General features: G+C 43.6%; 1 protein-coding gene and 1 long non-coding RNA gene across 4 annotated transcripts in view; one reads left to right on the forward strand and one right to left on the reverse strand.

Moving 5' to 3' along the window:
- The window catches only part of STAB2 (stabilin 2), a 147,905-nt gene that overhangs the window by 22,868 nt on the left and 109,243 nt on the right, over positions 1 to 15,794 (forward strand). For all 3 annotated transcript variants that reach the window (XR_011433794.1, XM_023631534.2, XM_070254566.1), the window contains exons 6-9: positions 1,126 to 1,221; positions 6,687 to 6,812; positions 7,697 to 7,893; positions 9,527 to 9,660. Coding sequence is in view for 2 of the 3 variants with exons in the window: in XM_023631534.2 (XP_023487302.2) it covers positions 1,126 to 1,221; positions 6,687 to 6,812; positions 7,697 to 7,893; positions 9,527 to 9,660 (553 nt within the window). In the remaining variant the exon portion in view is untranslated. The remainder of the gene's footprint in view (positions 1 to 1,125; positions 1,222 to 6,686; positions 6,813 to 7,696; positions 7,894 to 9,526; positions 9,661 to 15,794) is intronic.
- Positions 1 to 15,794, reverse strand: part of LOC138921309 (uncharacterized) — a 33,345-nt gene that overhangs the window by 12,942 nt on the left and 4,609 nt on the right. The gene's annotated exons all lie outside the window — the stretch shown is intronic.

Here is a 15,794-nt window from a genome sequence, read left to right on the forward strand (position 1 = left end):
GTTAGGTTACATCGAAAGGGGAATTAAGGCTGCAGATGGAATTAAGGTCGCTAATCAGTTGATTTAAGATAGGGAGAGTGTCCTGGATTACCCAGGTGAGCCCAATGTAATCACAAGCGCCCTTATAAGTGGAAGAGGAAGACAGAAGAGAGAGGACCAATAAAGATGGCAACGTGAGAAGGACTTGACCTGATATTGCTAGCTTTGAAGGTGAGAAAGGGGCCATGAGCCAAGGAATGCAGGTGGCCTCTAGAAGCTGTGAAGAGCAAGGGAAAATATTCTCCTTTAGTCTCCAGAAGAAACACAGCCCTATTGATACCTTAATTTCAGCCCAGAGAGACACATTACAGACTTCTGACTTCCAGAACTATAGGATAATAAATTAGTGTTGTTTTAGGCGACTAAGTTTATGATAATTTCCTACAGCAGCAAAAAGAAACTAATACAATATGCTTCACAGAAGGCTGGGGATAGGATGCTGGTGACCCAGCCAGACAGTAAATCTCGCTGCAAGTGAGTCACAAACTGGATGCTGAAGAGTTGACCATTTATTTCAAATGCCTTTCACTTCTTCCTGAAATGATTTGTCACTGGGCTGCAAAGTCATCTATTTCAAACTAGAAAACACAGCTTAGTCATTCTCTGCCCTTTTGAATTTCTTTTTATACCTGCATTGCCCTGTTATTTGGGAAGTAGGATTTATTTACATAGATTCCCGCTACCAATAGTGATTGAGTCAGCGCTAGCATTTCTCTTTTAAACATGACAGGTATATGAGACGCTAAGTTAATTCTCTTGTTGAGGTATCCAACGATGAAGTCAGTAGTTTGAAAGAACTCCATGCAATGCACATGATATGCCAGAGCTGCCTTATATAGATTATCTCGTTTAACTATAGAAATCCCATGAGGTAGGCATTATCCACGTTATACATAAATAAATTGAAACTAATAAAAGGAAAATGAAACCAAGATTCAAATCAGGGTCTCTGGACTTCAAATGCATAGTTTTCCCCGTCTCATCATGAAGATTCTCAGTAAAAGTTATCTGGAAATATTTCCCTTCCAGAATCTTTAGAAGAAGTCTATATGAGGTAGTGAAAATTCTCCATTTTTATGTCTGCAGTGTGCAACTGTGTGCATGGAGTCTGCAACAGTGGAATAGATGGCGACGGGACCTGTGAGTGCCACTCTGCATACACTGGCCCCAGCTGTGACCAGCGTGAGTACTGCTAGTTTCCTTAATGCCGTGCCAGATCCAATGGGCACAGATGTGTGCATTTCAATCTTGTACTCGTGTGCTGGGGCTCTACCTGTGTGAGGCACCATCAAATGTTTTGCTGGAAGAAAACCAAAAATTTAAAAGAGAGAAGAAAGAAAAGGAGAGAAGGAGAGGGGAGGAGAGGGGAGGGGAAGGGAGAAGAGAGGAGGTGACTAGAGGAAGTGGGGAGGGGTGGGGAAAGGATGAGAAGGGAAGAGGAGAGGAGAGGAGAGGAGAGACAGTATAGAAAATCAGAAGTCACAGAAAGTTTGGGAGCAGTGTAGTAACACAGCTGTAGCTATGTTCTAGGAAGGTCAAACTGGTGGCAGTGTGAAAGACAGAATGGAGAAGAAGACATTTGAGCTAGGAAACCAGCTGAAGCTATTGCAAAAAGTTAGCCACCCGGTAAGGGAGATAAGGCATGTTCTCAATTCTAAGTCTCAAAGGCAGAACACATTCACAGGAAACGGAGGCTCACCAAGGCTGAGCAACTCACCAAAGGTCACAAAACTAGTAAACAGGAGAGCTGGAACTCAAATCATTTGAATCCATGGGAAGTTCTTTAAACAATGTCATGCTGGGTCCAATCAAGAGATAGAAACCACAAGGTGATTGGAACAAGGGAAGTTTAATATAAAGCTATAATATAAACTGTGATAGGCGAGTGGCTGTAAAAATGCAAAGTGAACCTAGGGCTGATGGAGCATAACAAAGGAAAGACAAACTTGGAAGAGAGTGGCCCTCTCCACGGCTGGGTTCAAATCTTGTTGGAGGAGATATGGTGGCACCCCCCCGGGTAGAGGAGAAGTCTGCTGGTTTGCCCAGGCCAGCATGGGGCCACAGTCTCCCGGCAGGCAGGGAACAACCCTCCAGGGCACTGGTGAGCTGAGGCTGGTGGGCAAGCACGCAGAGGGAGTTGGGGTGCCATGGGTGCTAAACCTGTAGTGTGCAATGTTTGTGTGTGGGGAGAGCTGTGGGAAGGTGGTCACTGGGTCCAGACCTAGGATGTGAGGTCACCAAGGGAAAGGTGAACTCTAGGTGCCCAGCTTGGGCAGAGCATCACTGGATGTCCTCACACACTCACACCACCGACAGACTATGGAGCAGCAGCAAGCCAACACAGCAGGAGCACGACACTGCTCAAGGGCACCAGGAAGACAAACCCCTTCCTGCTGCAATGGCCCTCCAGCGCCCTCTATTGGTCATGCTTAGCACATCACTGTAAAGGAGAAATCCAGTCCATTATCACAGAGCAGGTGATGAAGGGTGATTTTGGAACTTGGGCATTAAGAAGCTGGACATTCTGCCTTTGACATTAGCCTCGCTTAACTTATTCTCTGGATGTTTCTCTTCTGGTTTGTAAAATGAAGGGATTGGACAAGATTCAAATTCAACAAATTCAAACTCACTTTATTGAAAGTCATTGAGGAGCTCTGCGCAGTGGTAGTAAGGAGGATGAATAAAATATAGCCTCAACGTTCTTCCTGTGGAGGAGACAGACACACAAACAACCAATGTGAATCAACGGCAGAAAGAAACTCAGGCTCATGGGACGACCCTTCTGCAGACCTCAGTCAGCCTCCTTCCCCAGTCACTCCTGTCATCACCCATGGACTCATGACCAAAGGCCTTTGTAATAAGACAGGAGATCCAGCCCAGAAGCCAGCATAACAGAGAGAACATGGACAGATTAGCCTCCAAATGACAAAATAATTCTGTTGATTCAAAAGATAAGCAATAAAATGGAACAAAAATATTTGCAATCCTCATGTCAGAAAAGTTTTATAATAATATAAAGCCCAGGAACCCAGTTTCAAAACTGGCCAAGGAGCAGCTAATTCTCAGAAGAAGAAAGGAAAACTAGCCACCAAGCATGGAAAATGTGGATCATCCCACTAGGAATCATGGAAATGCAAATTAAAACCATAATGAAGTAATATTTTGGAGTTTGGGAGGTTTTGACTTGGTTTGGTTTTGGGCTTTTTGCCCACTATGTTACACAGATTAAAAAGACAGATAATATCTATTTGGGGGTGTGAGAAAAATTACACAATTGTCAGTGTGACTATGAACCACTACAACCTATGAAGGAAATTTATCTATTAAATTTTAGGGTATGCTTACTGTTTGCTGCTAAAGTCCCAATTCCAGGAATTTACCTGGAGGGGGGAGGAGTAAGCACCAATAGATAAGAATATATGTATGAAGAAATTCATGCCAGTGTTGTTTGTAAGAACAAAACAGGCTGGAAACATTTGAGTGTCCATCAGCAGGAAGTGGCTGAGTAAATTGTGGTATATCCTATACTAGTTAGGATAATGCTGTAAGGAACAAACACAAAACTTTAATGGCTTAACACTATGGTTCCAAAACTGCACCAAAGCATCCCAAGGTACCACATCAAACTCACGGGGCTGCTGCGGGATATCTTACATTTTTGAGGGCAACAGTGATATATCTATAAAATATAGATCTATAGATCTATATATCTATAGAATATATCTATAGAATATGAACTGCTATCTGAGTTAGTTCACAATTTCAACATTAGGTAGCACTACATTCCTTTCAATAACATCATATCTTTACAACACTGCGTTTTCAGTGGTTGCTGTAATAAAAAGCAAGTATCATGCAAAAGTCATTTGAATGGAATGAGGGTGGTAGTTTCCAATCTGATTCCAAAGTTTAAGAAGTTGTGCAGTGTCCAACAAGCTCACACGTCCCATTAGTAAGTAAATATGGTTATTTAAGAATAAATAAAAATATTTTATCTTTCTGTTAACCATATTACTTTTTCAAATGGCTACTAAGTTCTCACAACATAGTTACTGAATTCTTTGGCTCTTCCAACTTAATAAATGGGCCTGGTAAATATTTCTTTTGGACTGGGATGCCGTGAAAAAATTACTGAGACACTAAGGGCACTGTGACCTGAGAACTCGGGGAACTGGCTTAACACAACAGAGGTGTATTTCTTACTCATGTAACATCCAATGTGGGTGTTCCTGGCTGACACCAGCTTCCCACCACATTGTGATTAAGAATCTAGATCTTTCCATTTTGTGCCTCTGGCATTCTGCAGCACCTCAGCATGCTCTGCTTTGGGCCATGGAAGGAAGAAGGGAGAGTGAAGAAGCACCTGCTTATAAAGTCCAGAACGATACATAGAACTTCCACTCAATATTCCATCAATGTCAGCTAGCCACATGACTCCACCTGGATGAAAAGGTGTAATGTAGGATGAAAGGATGAAAATGTAATCCTGAAAGGGCAGCCACGTCCCTGCAGCAATTCTGCTTTATGGAAGGGGTGGAGGATATTCTCTATGAATTTCTGATTCATAGCCACTGTTGGGAGACAATTCTCCATGAGTCTCTCATATTTGTGCAATCTTGAGAGCAGCACACTGACTGCCCTTTGTTCCAACATCTCTTCAAGGATGTTCGTATAGTGAACAGCCTTGGAAGACATAGGGTCTCCTTCGGGAGCAAAGGGCAGGCATGCTTACGGCCTGTGCCAGCTGTCAATGGATTGCCTCTCAGCTCCAAATTCACCCTTTTTGCCTGCTCTGTGATAGTGGAGGTGAGCTTTGTAAATATTTCTCACTTGCCAGCCAGCAAGATGTGAAGTCTTATCAATAGGCTGTGCTGGAGGGACACTGAAGGAGGAAGGATTTCCTCTTCCTGTTTCTGATTTAGCTCACTCGCCAGGTTCCTAAAGAACACAGTTTTTCTCCACGGTTCAGCCCCACCAGTTTCTCCAGGGCTAGGTTCCTGCAGAGTTTGGCCACTGCATACTTTGTCTACGGCTTGACTCAGGCAGGGGCAGCATAGCCAGGAGCCCTGGACAGTGCAGGCCTGTGCCCAGCCAGGGACATGCTGTGCCGCACACCCTCTCCTCAGCCCCATGCACATTAAGGTGCCTGCAGGACTGGCCATCTGGGGAGCCGGCCACCCCACCTTCATCCCACACACCTGGCCTCCAAAATCGCCCCAGCCTGAGCCACACCTGGAAGTAAACTACACTTCTGGGAGGGTAGCTTCTTAGCTTCTGGTTCCAGTAGCACCCAGCGGCAAGCAGCTTCCCCAGGCACCAAGTGAGTCCTGAGCCTTGGCCCCACCCTATGGATGACCTTCCCTGGAGCCCTGGGGGAAGGATTTCCAGCAAGTCTCACCATCAGGGCACCTCAGCACCTTCTGCGCCGTGCAGTGACCAAGACCATGCCCTTTCCAGTGACATCTGGATCTCAGCTCTGGAAGGAAGAGGGCTTACCCTGGGTGCTCATCTCAGCCCGAGGGTAGGGATTGCTCTTTATTTTTCTGCTACTCCCTTATTCTTTAGAATTCTTTCTAAGTCTCGTGAGCCCCATTATTCCCCATTATTCCCTCTCTGTTCATGATTCTTTACACTAAAACTTTCCCTGTTCAAATAGTTGTGTGGTTTCTGCCTTCTGCTTGAGCCCTAAATATTATCTTGCCTATTATTAAAAATAACTTAGGTTCCCTAGGATCAGAGCTTCTCTCCTATAATGAAATCCACTGCATGTTCAGGTCTCAATCTGGCCCTCTTTGCATTGCCTCATGGGAATTAGGGCTTGGAAAACTTAGTGCAAAAATGCTGATGTTCTGGCTACTGCTCTTGATGTGAGTAATAAACTATCCTTCATCTCTGACCCGGGAGTCTCATATCTTCTACCAGCATCCATGAAACTGTATCAGCCCAACTTGTTAGCTTTGCAAGTTGGCTTCTATGTCAGACTTTTTATAGTTTTTAACAGCCATCTGTGTCCCATCTATATTATAAACTAAAGTTGTTAGAGATTAAAAAAGATCTTTAAAGACCTCCATAATATAATGTTAAATTAAAAATCAAGTTCCTGGGGGCCAGCCCGGTGGTGTAGTGGTTAAGTTTGCACACTCTGCTTCAGCGGCCCAGGGTTCATGGGTTCAGATCCTGAGTGTGAACCTACACACTGGTCATCAAGCCATGCTGTGGCGGCACCCCACATACATAAGATAGAGGAAGATTGGGCACAGATGTTAGCTCAGCAACAATCTTCCTCAAGCAAAAAGAGGAAGATAGGCAACAGATGTTAGCTCAGGGCCAATATTCCTCACCAGAAAAAATAAAACTAAAAATCAAGTTCCTAAATATTTTAACAGGACTCCATTTTGTTTTAAAAAATCATATAAATAAACTTATAAATGAATGTATTATATTGGTTGTTGACATTGGTTATTTGGGGAGTGGTATGGGAGAATGAAAATAGGACAGTTAATTTTTACTTCATGCATTCCATTTTTTTTTGAATCATTACAGCGAATCTACATTACTTTTTTAATAATAAGGAATATTGCATTTGTTGAGTTTTTTAGGACTAGTTAATCTACTAATGCAGTTAACTAAACACTCTTCCCTTGCAGCCATCCCTGAATGTGCAGCCTTGCTCTGCCCAGAAAATTCCAGATGCTCACCTTCCAGCGAAGATGGAACGAAACTAGAGTGCAAATGCCTTCCCAATTACAAAGGCGATGGCAAATACTGCGAGCGTGAGTAGAATTTGGATCCTGCTAGTTTGTTAATTGAGATGGTTAGGTCACTCAACAGAAACAAAAATAAAAACATGACCTCCCTAATATTAATACAACAACCACTTCTATTTCTCTCTACGTACTTGAATGAAATATATAAAAAGTTTTAAGCAAAATGCTCATCAGGTGGTAGCTCTTTAATAAATGGCAATTCCTCCTATTATCAAAGCATAAAAAGAGATTTTTATACATGGTTTTATTTTGTGTCACTTAAATCAATGTTAAGATAAAATGTGTTGCTTCCTTCTTTCTTTCTTCCTTTCTTTCTTTTTTCTTTTTCATTTCATGCTCATTCACTTCGTGAGAGGTTGTATTGTGTATTAGTTATAAACACGAAACTGGAGCCAGACCACCTGGGTTCAAATCCCAGATCTGCCTATTGCTAACTACACGAACTTGGACAAATTCTTTAACCTGCCTCTGCCTCCATTTTCCTATCAATCAAATGGGGATCATAATAGTACCAATGTTACAGAGTTGTAAGGATTAACTGGGTTAAGGTATGGCAAATGCTTAGAACAGGGTGCAATGCATGCTATAAATTCTATAAGCATTAGTGCTTTCTTTCGTGCTATTTTATATTAATGCCACACATAACATGGCATAATAATCTATCAACACAATATTTTCAGTTATGGTCTCTGATGGCCGTATATAAATCTGTTTGGAAGGTGGGGGTGATCAGGTAGGGTAGAATGAAATGTTTCTTATTCTCTCTCTTAGAACGATTGGATTGCCTTTGTGGTTTGATGAGCTGTGATTTTCAATCCCTTCACAGTTTAGTTTTCCTTCTCCATCCCTGAGTGTGGTAACCACCTCTTACTTTGTCTTTGCCTCTCAAGCCATCAATCCATGTTTACAAGATGTCTGCCACCCTCATGCTCGTTGCACATACCTGGGACCGAATCAGCACAGTTGTACATGCCAAGATGGCTACCGCGGGGATGGCCAAGTGTGCTTGCCAGTAGACCCTTGCCAAATTAACTTTGGAAACTGCCCTGCAAGGTCTACAGTGTGCAAATATGATGGACCTGGACAGGTGAGCCAATGATGCAGGAACTGATGCAAATAGAAGTAGGACAACCCGTGAAGGTGAGACTGTGCTATAGGTATAATTTGTCTTCTGAGCCCTCCCAATTCTCCTTTTCGGTGCTCAGTTTGGGCTTCCTCTCCAGACAGACCTGCTTGTGCTCTGGGCTGACCTCAGTGTGCTCCCTTCCCAGTCCATCCTCTGAACTCACACTTTCCCAGCTCCTCAGTCAAATCTTAACTGTCTCTTTTATCACAGTCCTATTTGGTGATCCACAAAATATACACACGACTCCAATTAGATTAACAAATTAACTGTTAACCAAGTCTTGGGTGAATATGTAATTGACTTTCACCTGCAGTCCTCTATTTTCTCTAACGTCTTTTCAAGGAAGAGAGGACTTTTAGAACCAAAAATACTCTGTTCCAAAGGGATGAACGTGATAAAATGTCAGGCAGCACTGACAGATTGTAGAGGGCAGTGAGGATATTCTGGGGTGAGACCCTGCTCCTCTAAATCACATCATGACCTTGACTGGTAAAATTCCTCTTGGTCAGGAGACCTTTGCTGAGGAGTCCAGTTGAAAGAACCCTTTCCCTGACATCTCATTCAACCATCAAATGTTTCGTGGGTTCCTACTACACCCATAACCGCAGGCCAAGTGTTCAGTGGAGGAAATCCATCATACAGAAGGCTATTGCTGCCTGGATAGGAGGAAAGGCTTCAGTGCCTGCCCGAGACTCAGTCATGGGTCCCCAGCAGTCTAATCAGCAGCCCATGGGAAGGCTCCTGGAGTTCCTGCAGAGAATCCACCCAACCTCATTTCTAAGGAAAAAGAATATATCATGAGATATATTTCTGCTGTCGATTTCTGAGGCAGGGTCACAAGAAATTTAAAGGGCTGAACTCCCATCCTCATTTAGAGGATAGATTTTCCCTTATGAGAAAAGTCATGTTACACCCTGAACCAAGGTCCCAGGATCTTGGGAGTGAGATTAAAAATATACTTTATCTCTTAAAAAGTGGGTCCCAAGGCCAATTTTCAAGTCTTAGAAACCCTCCATTGTTCACACAGAAGCAATGCTTTCATTTTTCCATTATTCCAGAGCAGGGTTCCTCAACCTCAACAGTATTAACATTTTGGACTAGGTAAGTCTTTGTTGTGGGGAGCTGTCTGTGCACTGTAAGATATTTAGCAGCATCCCTGGCCTCTAGTGGCACCGCCCCTTTCTCCCATTGTGAAAATCAAAATGTCTCCAAACATTGCCCATTGTCCGTTGGATTGAGACTCTCAGCTGAAAACCACTATTCTAGAGCACTAATACCTCCCATCTGAACATCAATCTCTATTCACTTGTAGACAATCTAAAACCAGGAATTACAGTGCCAGGGCAGCCCAGGGTTAGCAAACCAGAAAACTGACAGTGTAAATGACACAGAAGGGGTATGAGTTTCCAAACCATTGAGATACATAGGCATGACTTCCAGTTCTAGATACTTTGACAAGTTTCTAGTTGAAACCCACTCTTTGGACCTATCCCAAGTTAGTTTTATGGCAGATTAAACATATGAGTTTAAGAAGAATGTCAGCTAAAATGACTAACTAGAGTCCCATTTGTTATTCTCTCCCTGTCCACTAAAGTCTCACTGTGAGTGTAAGGAACACTACCGCAACTTTGTCCCTGGAGTGGGGTGCTCTGTCACCGACATCTGTGAGTCTAATAACCCCTGTCACAGAAATGCAAACTGCACCACCATCGCACCAGGCCAAACCAGGTAAGTCTTTTCAATTCCACCACCATCCTTCCGAGTGGTAGAAGTGGTGACCAGACAATGATGTCAGCTCCTTGAAAGGCAAGGAATGTGTCTTATTCAGCCTTGCGCCCACAACAACGCAAGGAGCATAGTAGGTACTCAATAAATCTTTGTTTAATCAATGAATCATTCCAAAATTGTTTCCTTTATAATGACCATTAGAACACTCTTAAGTATTGACCTGGTCTGATAACATGGTACTGAGTGGTCAGAGCGTGGGAGACGGAAGCCACTGTCACTGGGAAAACAAACGTCTGTTGCGATTACAGGGGTTTGACCTCTAATGTATATGCCTGTTTCCTCGTCTGTGAAATATTGCTTGTTAGTGCTGCAAAACAAGACTGGAGAAAGTGAAAAAACACTGTGGTGTTTCCTGGACTCCAGGTTTCAAAAGAAGGGGTTTATTGTGAGTAAAAATATTTGTGTGAAAATTCCTGAGGCACAGACAGCTTGAGTGGAGGGAGGGGATGGCATCTGGAGCTTAAAGGCCTGGGTTGGAGTCTCAGTGCTGGTGACTACCAGAGGTATGGCCTTGGCAAAGTGATACCTCTCTCTGGCCTTGGTTTCTCCATGTATAAATGAGCACAGTGATGTCTACTTCATAAGGTTGTTGTGAAGAATACCTGAGAGAATCTTCTGGAAACTGCTGTACAGATGTATTATGTTGTTATTGGTGGGTGAACTGAGGCTAGAACCCCAGTCTTTTGTCTCTCAAATGAGGCTTCTATCTCAGTGCCACTTTTAGTTCTCATTGTCATCAACTTCTGCGGACTCATTCTACCACTGTGAGCTCAAAACCGTCATAATTACTAAACAGTTTCTGTGTTTCCAGAGCCCTCTTCCCTATTCGTTGAAGTTCATTCCTTTTACAGTTGGGTCTTAAATGTGTGGATTTTCCCAGATAAGTTTTTTGATGATCACATTCTATCAAACAAGTAGATCCAGACTCAGTGCGGGTGGGGTAGAAAGAGCTTGGATGTCAGAACACCCGGGTTCAAACTCCAGCTCTGCCACTTACCTCAACCTCTGTGAACTGATGCTTCCGCTGTTATAAAAGGGGGAGAACCAGAGCTGTGATGAGGGTTAAATCCATCAATCCATGAGCAGAACCTGGCACATAGAAATCACCTCTTACATGTAAGTGCGCTCACAAACTCACCACAGCCACGTGGATAGGCACGTAAGCACCCAACACACGTATGTATACAGGCACAACCTCTCCTCAAACACAGATTCTGGTACTGCTGACAACCAAGCAAGCCAGCATACGTGTTTTTTACCATCCTCGGAGAAAATTTGAGTAGAATACTTTAAATCATTTCTTTCCTTTGTGTTTGAAAAGATAAAACCAAAAAAGGAAACTAGAACATTAGAATAATGGAAGCTGCATTAAAACGTGTGTTTAGAATGTCAGTGGAATCCACAAGCAATTTTAGGGCTATGTGTGTCGCTCACAAACCTCCTCGATCCTCCCCCACCCCTAAAATTGACTGTCATCAGCTGGAAAGAGGCCCTGGTTAAAGGCTGGCTAAGTTGCATTGATAAAATATGGGGCTATCAGTAACTTAGTCCACCTAGGATAGAAAATATTTTGTTTATGCCTCCTCAATATGACAGTCAGTTTATGCAGAATATTCAAAATCGTACTGCATTAGCCACAGAAGACCACCTAATAAGGAAGAACGAGTTCAAATGTGGACTCCAGCACGCCCGGCTGGGGTGATCTGGGACAAGTCATATCACTTTTCTGAACCGCAATTTCCTCACCTGACAAGTGGACTGACTAGAGACCAGGAATTTCTCCCTGGAAAGAGCTAACGAGTTAATGTACAGAAGCATGATTTTAAACTCTAAGCTCCATTTGAATTATTACGAAGAAGAACAAATAACTTCATGGCTGTTAAAAGTCTCTGTTATTTGGTTCAATTCAGCTGAAAAGACTGGACATGACTGAGAAGACATATTGGAAAATGTGTGGTTTACATTCTAAGTGTACAAATGTACAATAAACAACACTGAAATCCAGAGACTCTTGGAACGTTAGTAACACTGATGATATTCAGTGTTTGTATAAGAGACGTACAAATTAGGATTCCTTGACGTGAGCAGTCTCCCCAAGAATTCTATCCAAGGCAACATGGTGCAGAGGCAAGTGCATGGGCTTGCCCAGACGGACCTAGATTTAAATCCCAGCTTGGCCACTTCCAGATGTGTTTCCAGCAGTACGACCTTTAGAGCTGGGCAGCAGGGGCCCCTGCCCTCAGGTATCACATCTCGAGGGCCTCACTCTGCTCCTCCACTGACTACGCCAGGACAAGGAGTCTAAAGGACCAAGAGGACATGCTCTTCCAGAGCCTGAGCCCCCTTTATAGACCACATGCAGGTGCCCAGAACCCCATAATTCTCTGCACAAAGGGCTCCAAACCAGCTTCCAGGACGTGCACAGGCTCTTCCTGGGACCGTCCCCCGGGGTATGGCCGAGGAGGGGCTGTTTGCAGCAGGTGTGGATGAGCCAACATTATCTCCACACTCTTGGGACCACACCCTTGGCTCTAGTTCTAATGAACTACTCACTGCTCTTCAAACATGCCATGATACTCCCAACTGCATACCCTTGCACTTGCTGTTCCCCCCCTCAGACCATCCCTCCCTCCCACCTCCTCTGAGTCAAGCTGACACACTGATTCTTCACTGTTCAACTCGAGTATCTCCACCACTAGGATGCCTCCCACGTCCTCCCACTCCACTCGGAAGTCCCCGCCCCTCAGCTTCCAGAGTGCCCTGGAATGCTTCTGTTCGAACACTTATCACCCTGAACTGTGACAAATACACAGTACAGTGGTGGTGAGTGCAGGCACTGCCACTTACAGGCTGTGTGATCTTGACTTAACCTCTCTGTGCCTCAGTTTCCTTGTCTAAAATGGCACTAACAACAGAACCCACTTCATAGGAATGTTGCATTAAATAAGATGCCATAATAAGACTCCTAGAAGAGTAACTGGAATAGGAGCTATCAGTAGATGTTAGCTGCTATTATCGTCATTGATCTCAATCTCCAACTGAATGTAAGGTCCTTGGGGGTCCATGTCTTATTCTTCTTATTACAACCTCTGTCACCCATTAGAACAGTGAAAGGAGAGTTTGGAGGAACCAATGAATCAATGAAGGAATTAAAGGAACAATGAGGAAATGAAGGAAGCAACCAGACTACACTTTTGGGACACCTTATAATTTAGCTAAATCTAATCCAGCATTAAATGTAATTAATTCCATCCATAACTTGTAAGTGCAAATGGCTTATGGGTGTTTTTAAAGCCTTAAGACAGCGGGAGAACTTTGTACCTAAGAAAGAACCAATTTACAAAAAAGGCGATGCTGTGAATGTGCCACAGCCCAGCTGAGAATATTTCAGTCAGAAAAGGGTCTCATCAAGTCTCAAACTTTGGACAGAGATTTTGAATAAAAATAAAAAACATTTATGTTTTATACATTCTACTCAGCACTGAGGCCATTAATATACAATTCCCCCACCATCCTTAGGAAAGACAAGTCAACTCACTTGACAGAAAACAAATCATTGACCTCATAAGAACTTAGAGAACCTTAGAGACAAGCATACTTAGTGGTTTGTAAAAGTTACTTGCCTTGTTATGAAGAGTTGCCTTCAAATGAAACCTCTGTAACTTAGAGCAGGATTAATTTTCAACAATGACTGTTGTATCACTTCCAGTAGTTACCAATCTCCCTCTTTGCCTCCTTAAATTCACCCAATACTTGCCGAGGAAGTTGACGCTTAAGAAACTGTTATTTGCTTGTATTAAATAGACTACTCCTTCATGGTTAGGTCTACCTTGGTGATTCCTTCTGACAAGGTTTCTCAACCTCAGCACTATTGATATTTGGGGCCAGGTAACCAAATCTTTGCTGTGGGTGCTGTCCTGTGCGTTGTAGGATGTTTAGCAGCATCGCCCTAGTTGTGACAACCAAAACTGTCTCCAGATATTGCCAAATATCTCCGGGGGGGGGGGGTGGAGGGAGGGAGGTGGCAAAATGGCCCCTGGTTGAGAGCGACTGCTCTATAAAAACCCTGAAGGCTCAATCAGTAAATGATCTCCCAGTCATTTGGCTGGGAAATTCACATGTCCTTCTAGAATTACTTAAATGTTCCTTTCTCCTAGAACCTGTTCCATATCTCTCCAGGCAGAATTAGTCACTTCCTCCTCCAACCCCCGTGGCATCCTATTCAACCTTCTGTCATGGCACTTACTATGGAACTTTAGTTATCTGTTTATGAACTTGTCCTGCTGCGTCCCAGCCCCTCCACATTACTGTTGTTGTCATGGCCACCATCTCCATCATCATCATTGTCGTCATTGTCATCATCATCATCGTCGTCGTCATTGTCATCATCATCATCATCCACCAAGAACTGCACTTTTTCTATGTGTCTGCCACTGTACCAGCTGTTTTTCATGCATTATCTCTTCTATCAACAACCCTAAAGGTATTAGTAAGCCATTTCAAAGATGAGGAAACCATGGCTCAAGGAGGTTAAGCAGACTTATCACGTTCCTATAAATTATTTGTTTTCAGGTCCATCTCCAGCATGTGAGATGCTAAAAGGGCAAGGGATCTGTGATTGTTATCTTTATAGCCCTCTTACCCAGCAAGGTTCCTAGAATTAAGTAGGTACTTAGAAAATAATCTAATCAGTTCAATCAGTGAGGCGCTGTTCCAGGTGCTGGGATATAATGAGGAATAAAGTGGGACCCAGGTTCTAGGAGAGCTTCTCATCTAGCAGAGGGGACAACAGTGCAAGAGGAAATTTTGGTGGAAAGGGTTGCGATGGAGTTATCTTCATCTCCTGTTGGAGTTATCTTCATCTCCTCCATCCCAGGAGGATGCTCCTGTCAGGGGAGAGTCAGGAGGTCAGATAAGGCTGCCTAGAGCAGGTCACACATAAGCTACAACGTGAGACTGGGAGAGCATTCCTGGCAGGGCACATGGCCTGAGGAGGGCATCATAGTCTAAAAAAAGCAGTTTGGTGTAGCTGGAATTTGCAGTGGGAGGCAGCGGGAGACACGAGCAAGATCCTCCTTTTTGGGCCTTGCATGCCATGCTAAGCACTTACACCTTATCCTGTAGATGAAAGGAGTCGGTGAGAGCTTTCAGCACAGAGGTGCCAGATTTCCCTTTCAGAGAAACCAGGAGGGGATTGTGTGAAGGACTGATTTGAGAGAAGGAAAACCAAGGGCAGAAAGACCAGTTAGGAAGTCATTGTAGCAATCCAGGCAAGGGGTGGTAAACTCTGAAACATTTGTTAAGCAAACATCGAAAATATACCTACTTTTCATGGGACCATATTTAAAACCACAACTGGACTAATGAGTGTATGATTGTTCTTTGGAACATTCTCCAAAACATGAGTTATATCTGTGGTGTGGTGCCACCACAGCGTCGCTGCATCTCTCTTCTCTGAAATGTTCTTCCCCTACCCTGTTTGGTTCCTCACTTATCTCCAGGATCCTGGTGAATGGCACCTTCCTCAGCGCCTTGCCAATGTCAGCCAGCTGTCAACTAGTCTTTGCTAGGGCGCAGAGGTGTGCTGGAGCCAAGACTCACTGATCACAGGGGCTGATTTTTACCTTTTCAGGAATTCTGCAAGCTGGTTGGCATCACGTTGGTAGTTCGAGATTGGCCAAGGTGGGAGTATGAACCCTGAAAATTGGCAAATGCTGCAAATCAGGGCTATTTTCCCCCCAGAGAGCTGGTTGTTCAACACTTACCAGCACATCACTGCTAATGTATCTTTAACTGTGTCTTTAACTCTATTTGTCTCTCAAGAAACTAAACTATTGTGTAAAATTTGTGGGGTTTACACTGCTTATATATTTATTTTAATTCAGTTACTACTTATTGTACAACTATTTAAGTACCTACTACAGAGCAAGCCCCATATGAGACCCTGTGAGTAAATACGTGCGCAGTCCTTGCCCTCGCTCTTTTCTCAAAGTAGACGGGGAAGCAGATACTAATCAAATAACCCCACAGGTTCGGATAGAATTACAATTGGGCTTGGTGCTGCAGAGAAGAGC

Source organism: Equus caballus, chromosome 28 (genome assembly GCF_041296265.1).
Source record: "Equus caballus isolate H_3958 breed thoroughbred chromosome 28, TB-T2T, whole genome shotgun sequence".
Lineage (NCBI taxonomy): Eukaryota > Metazoa > Chordata > Mammalia > Perissodactyla > Equidae > Equus > Equus caballus.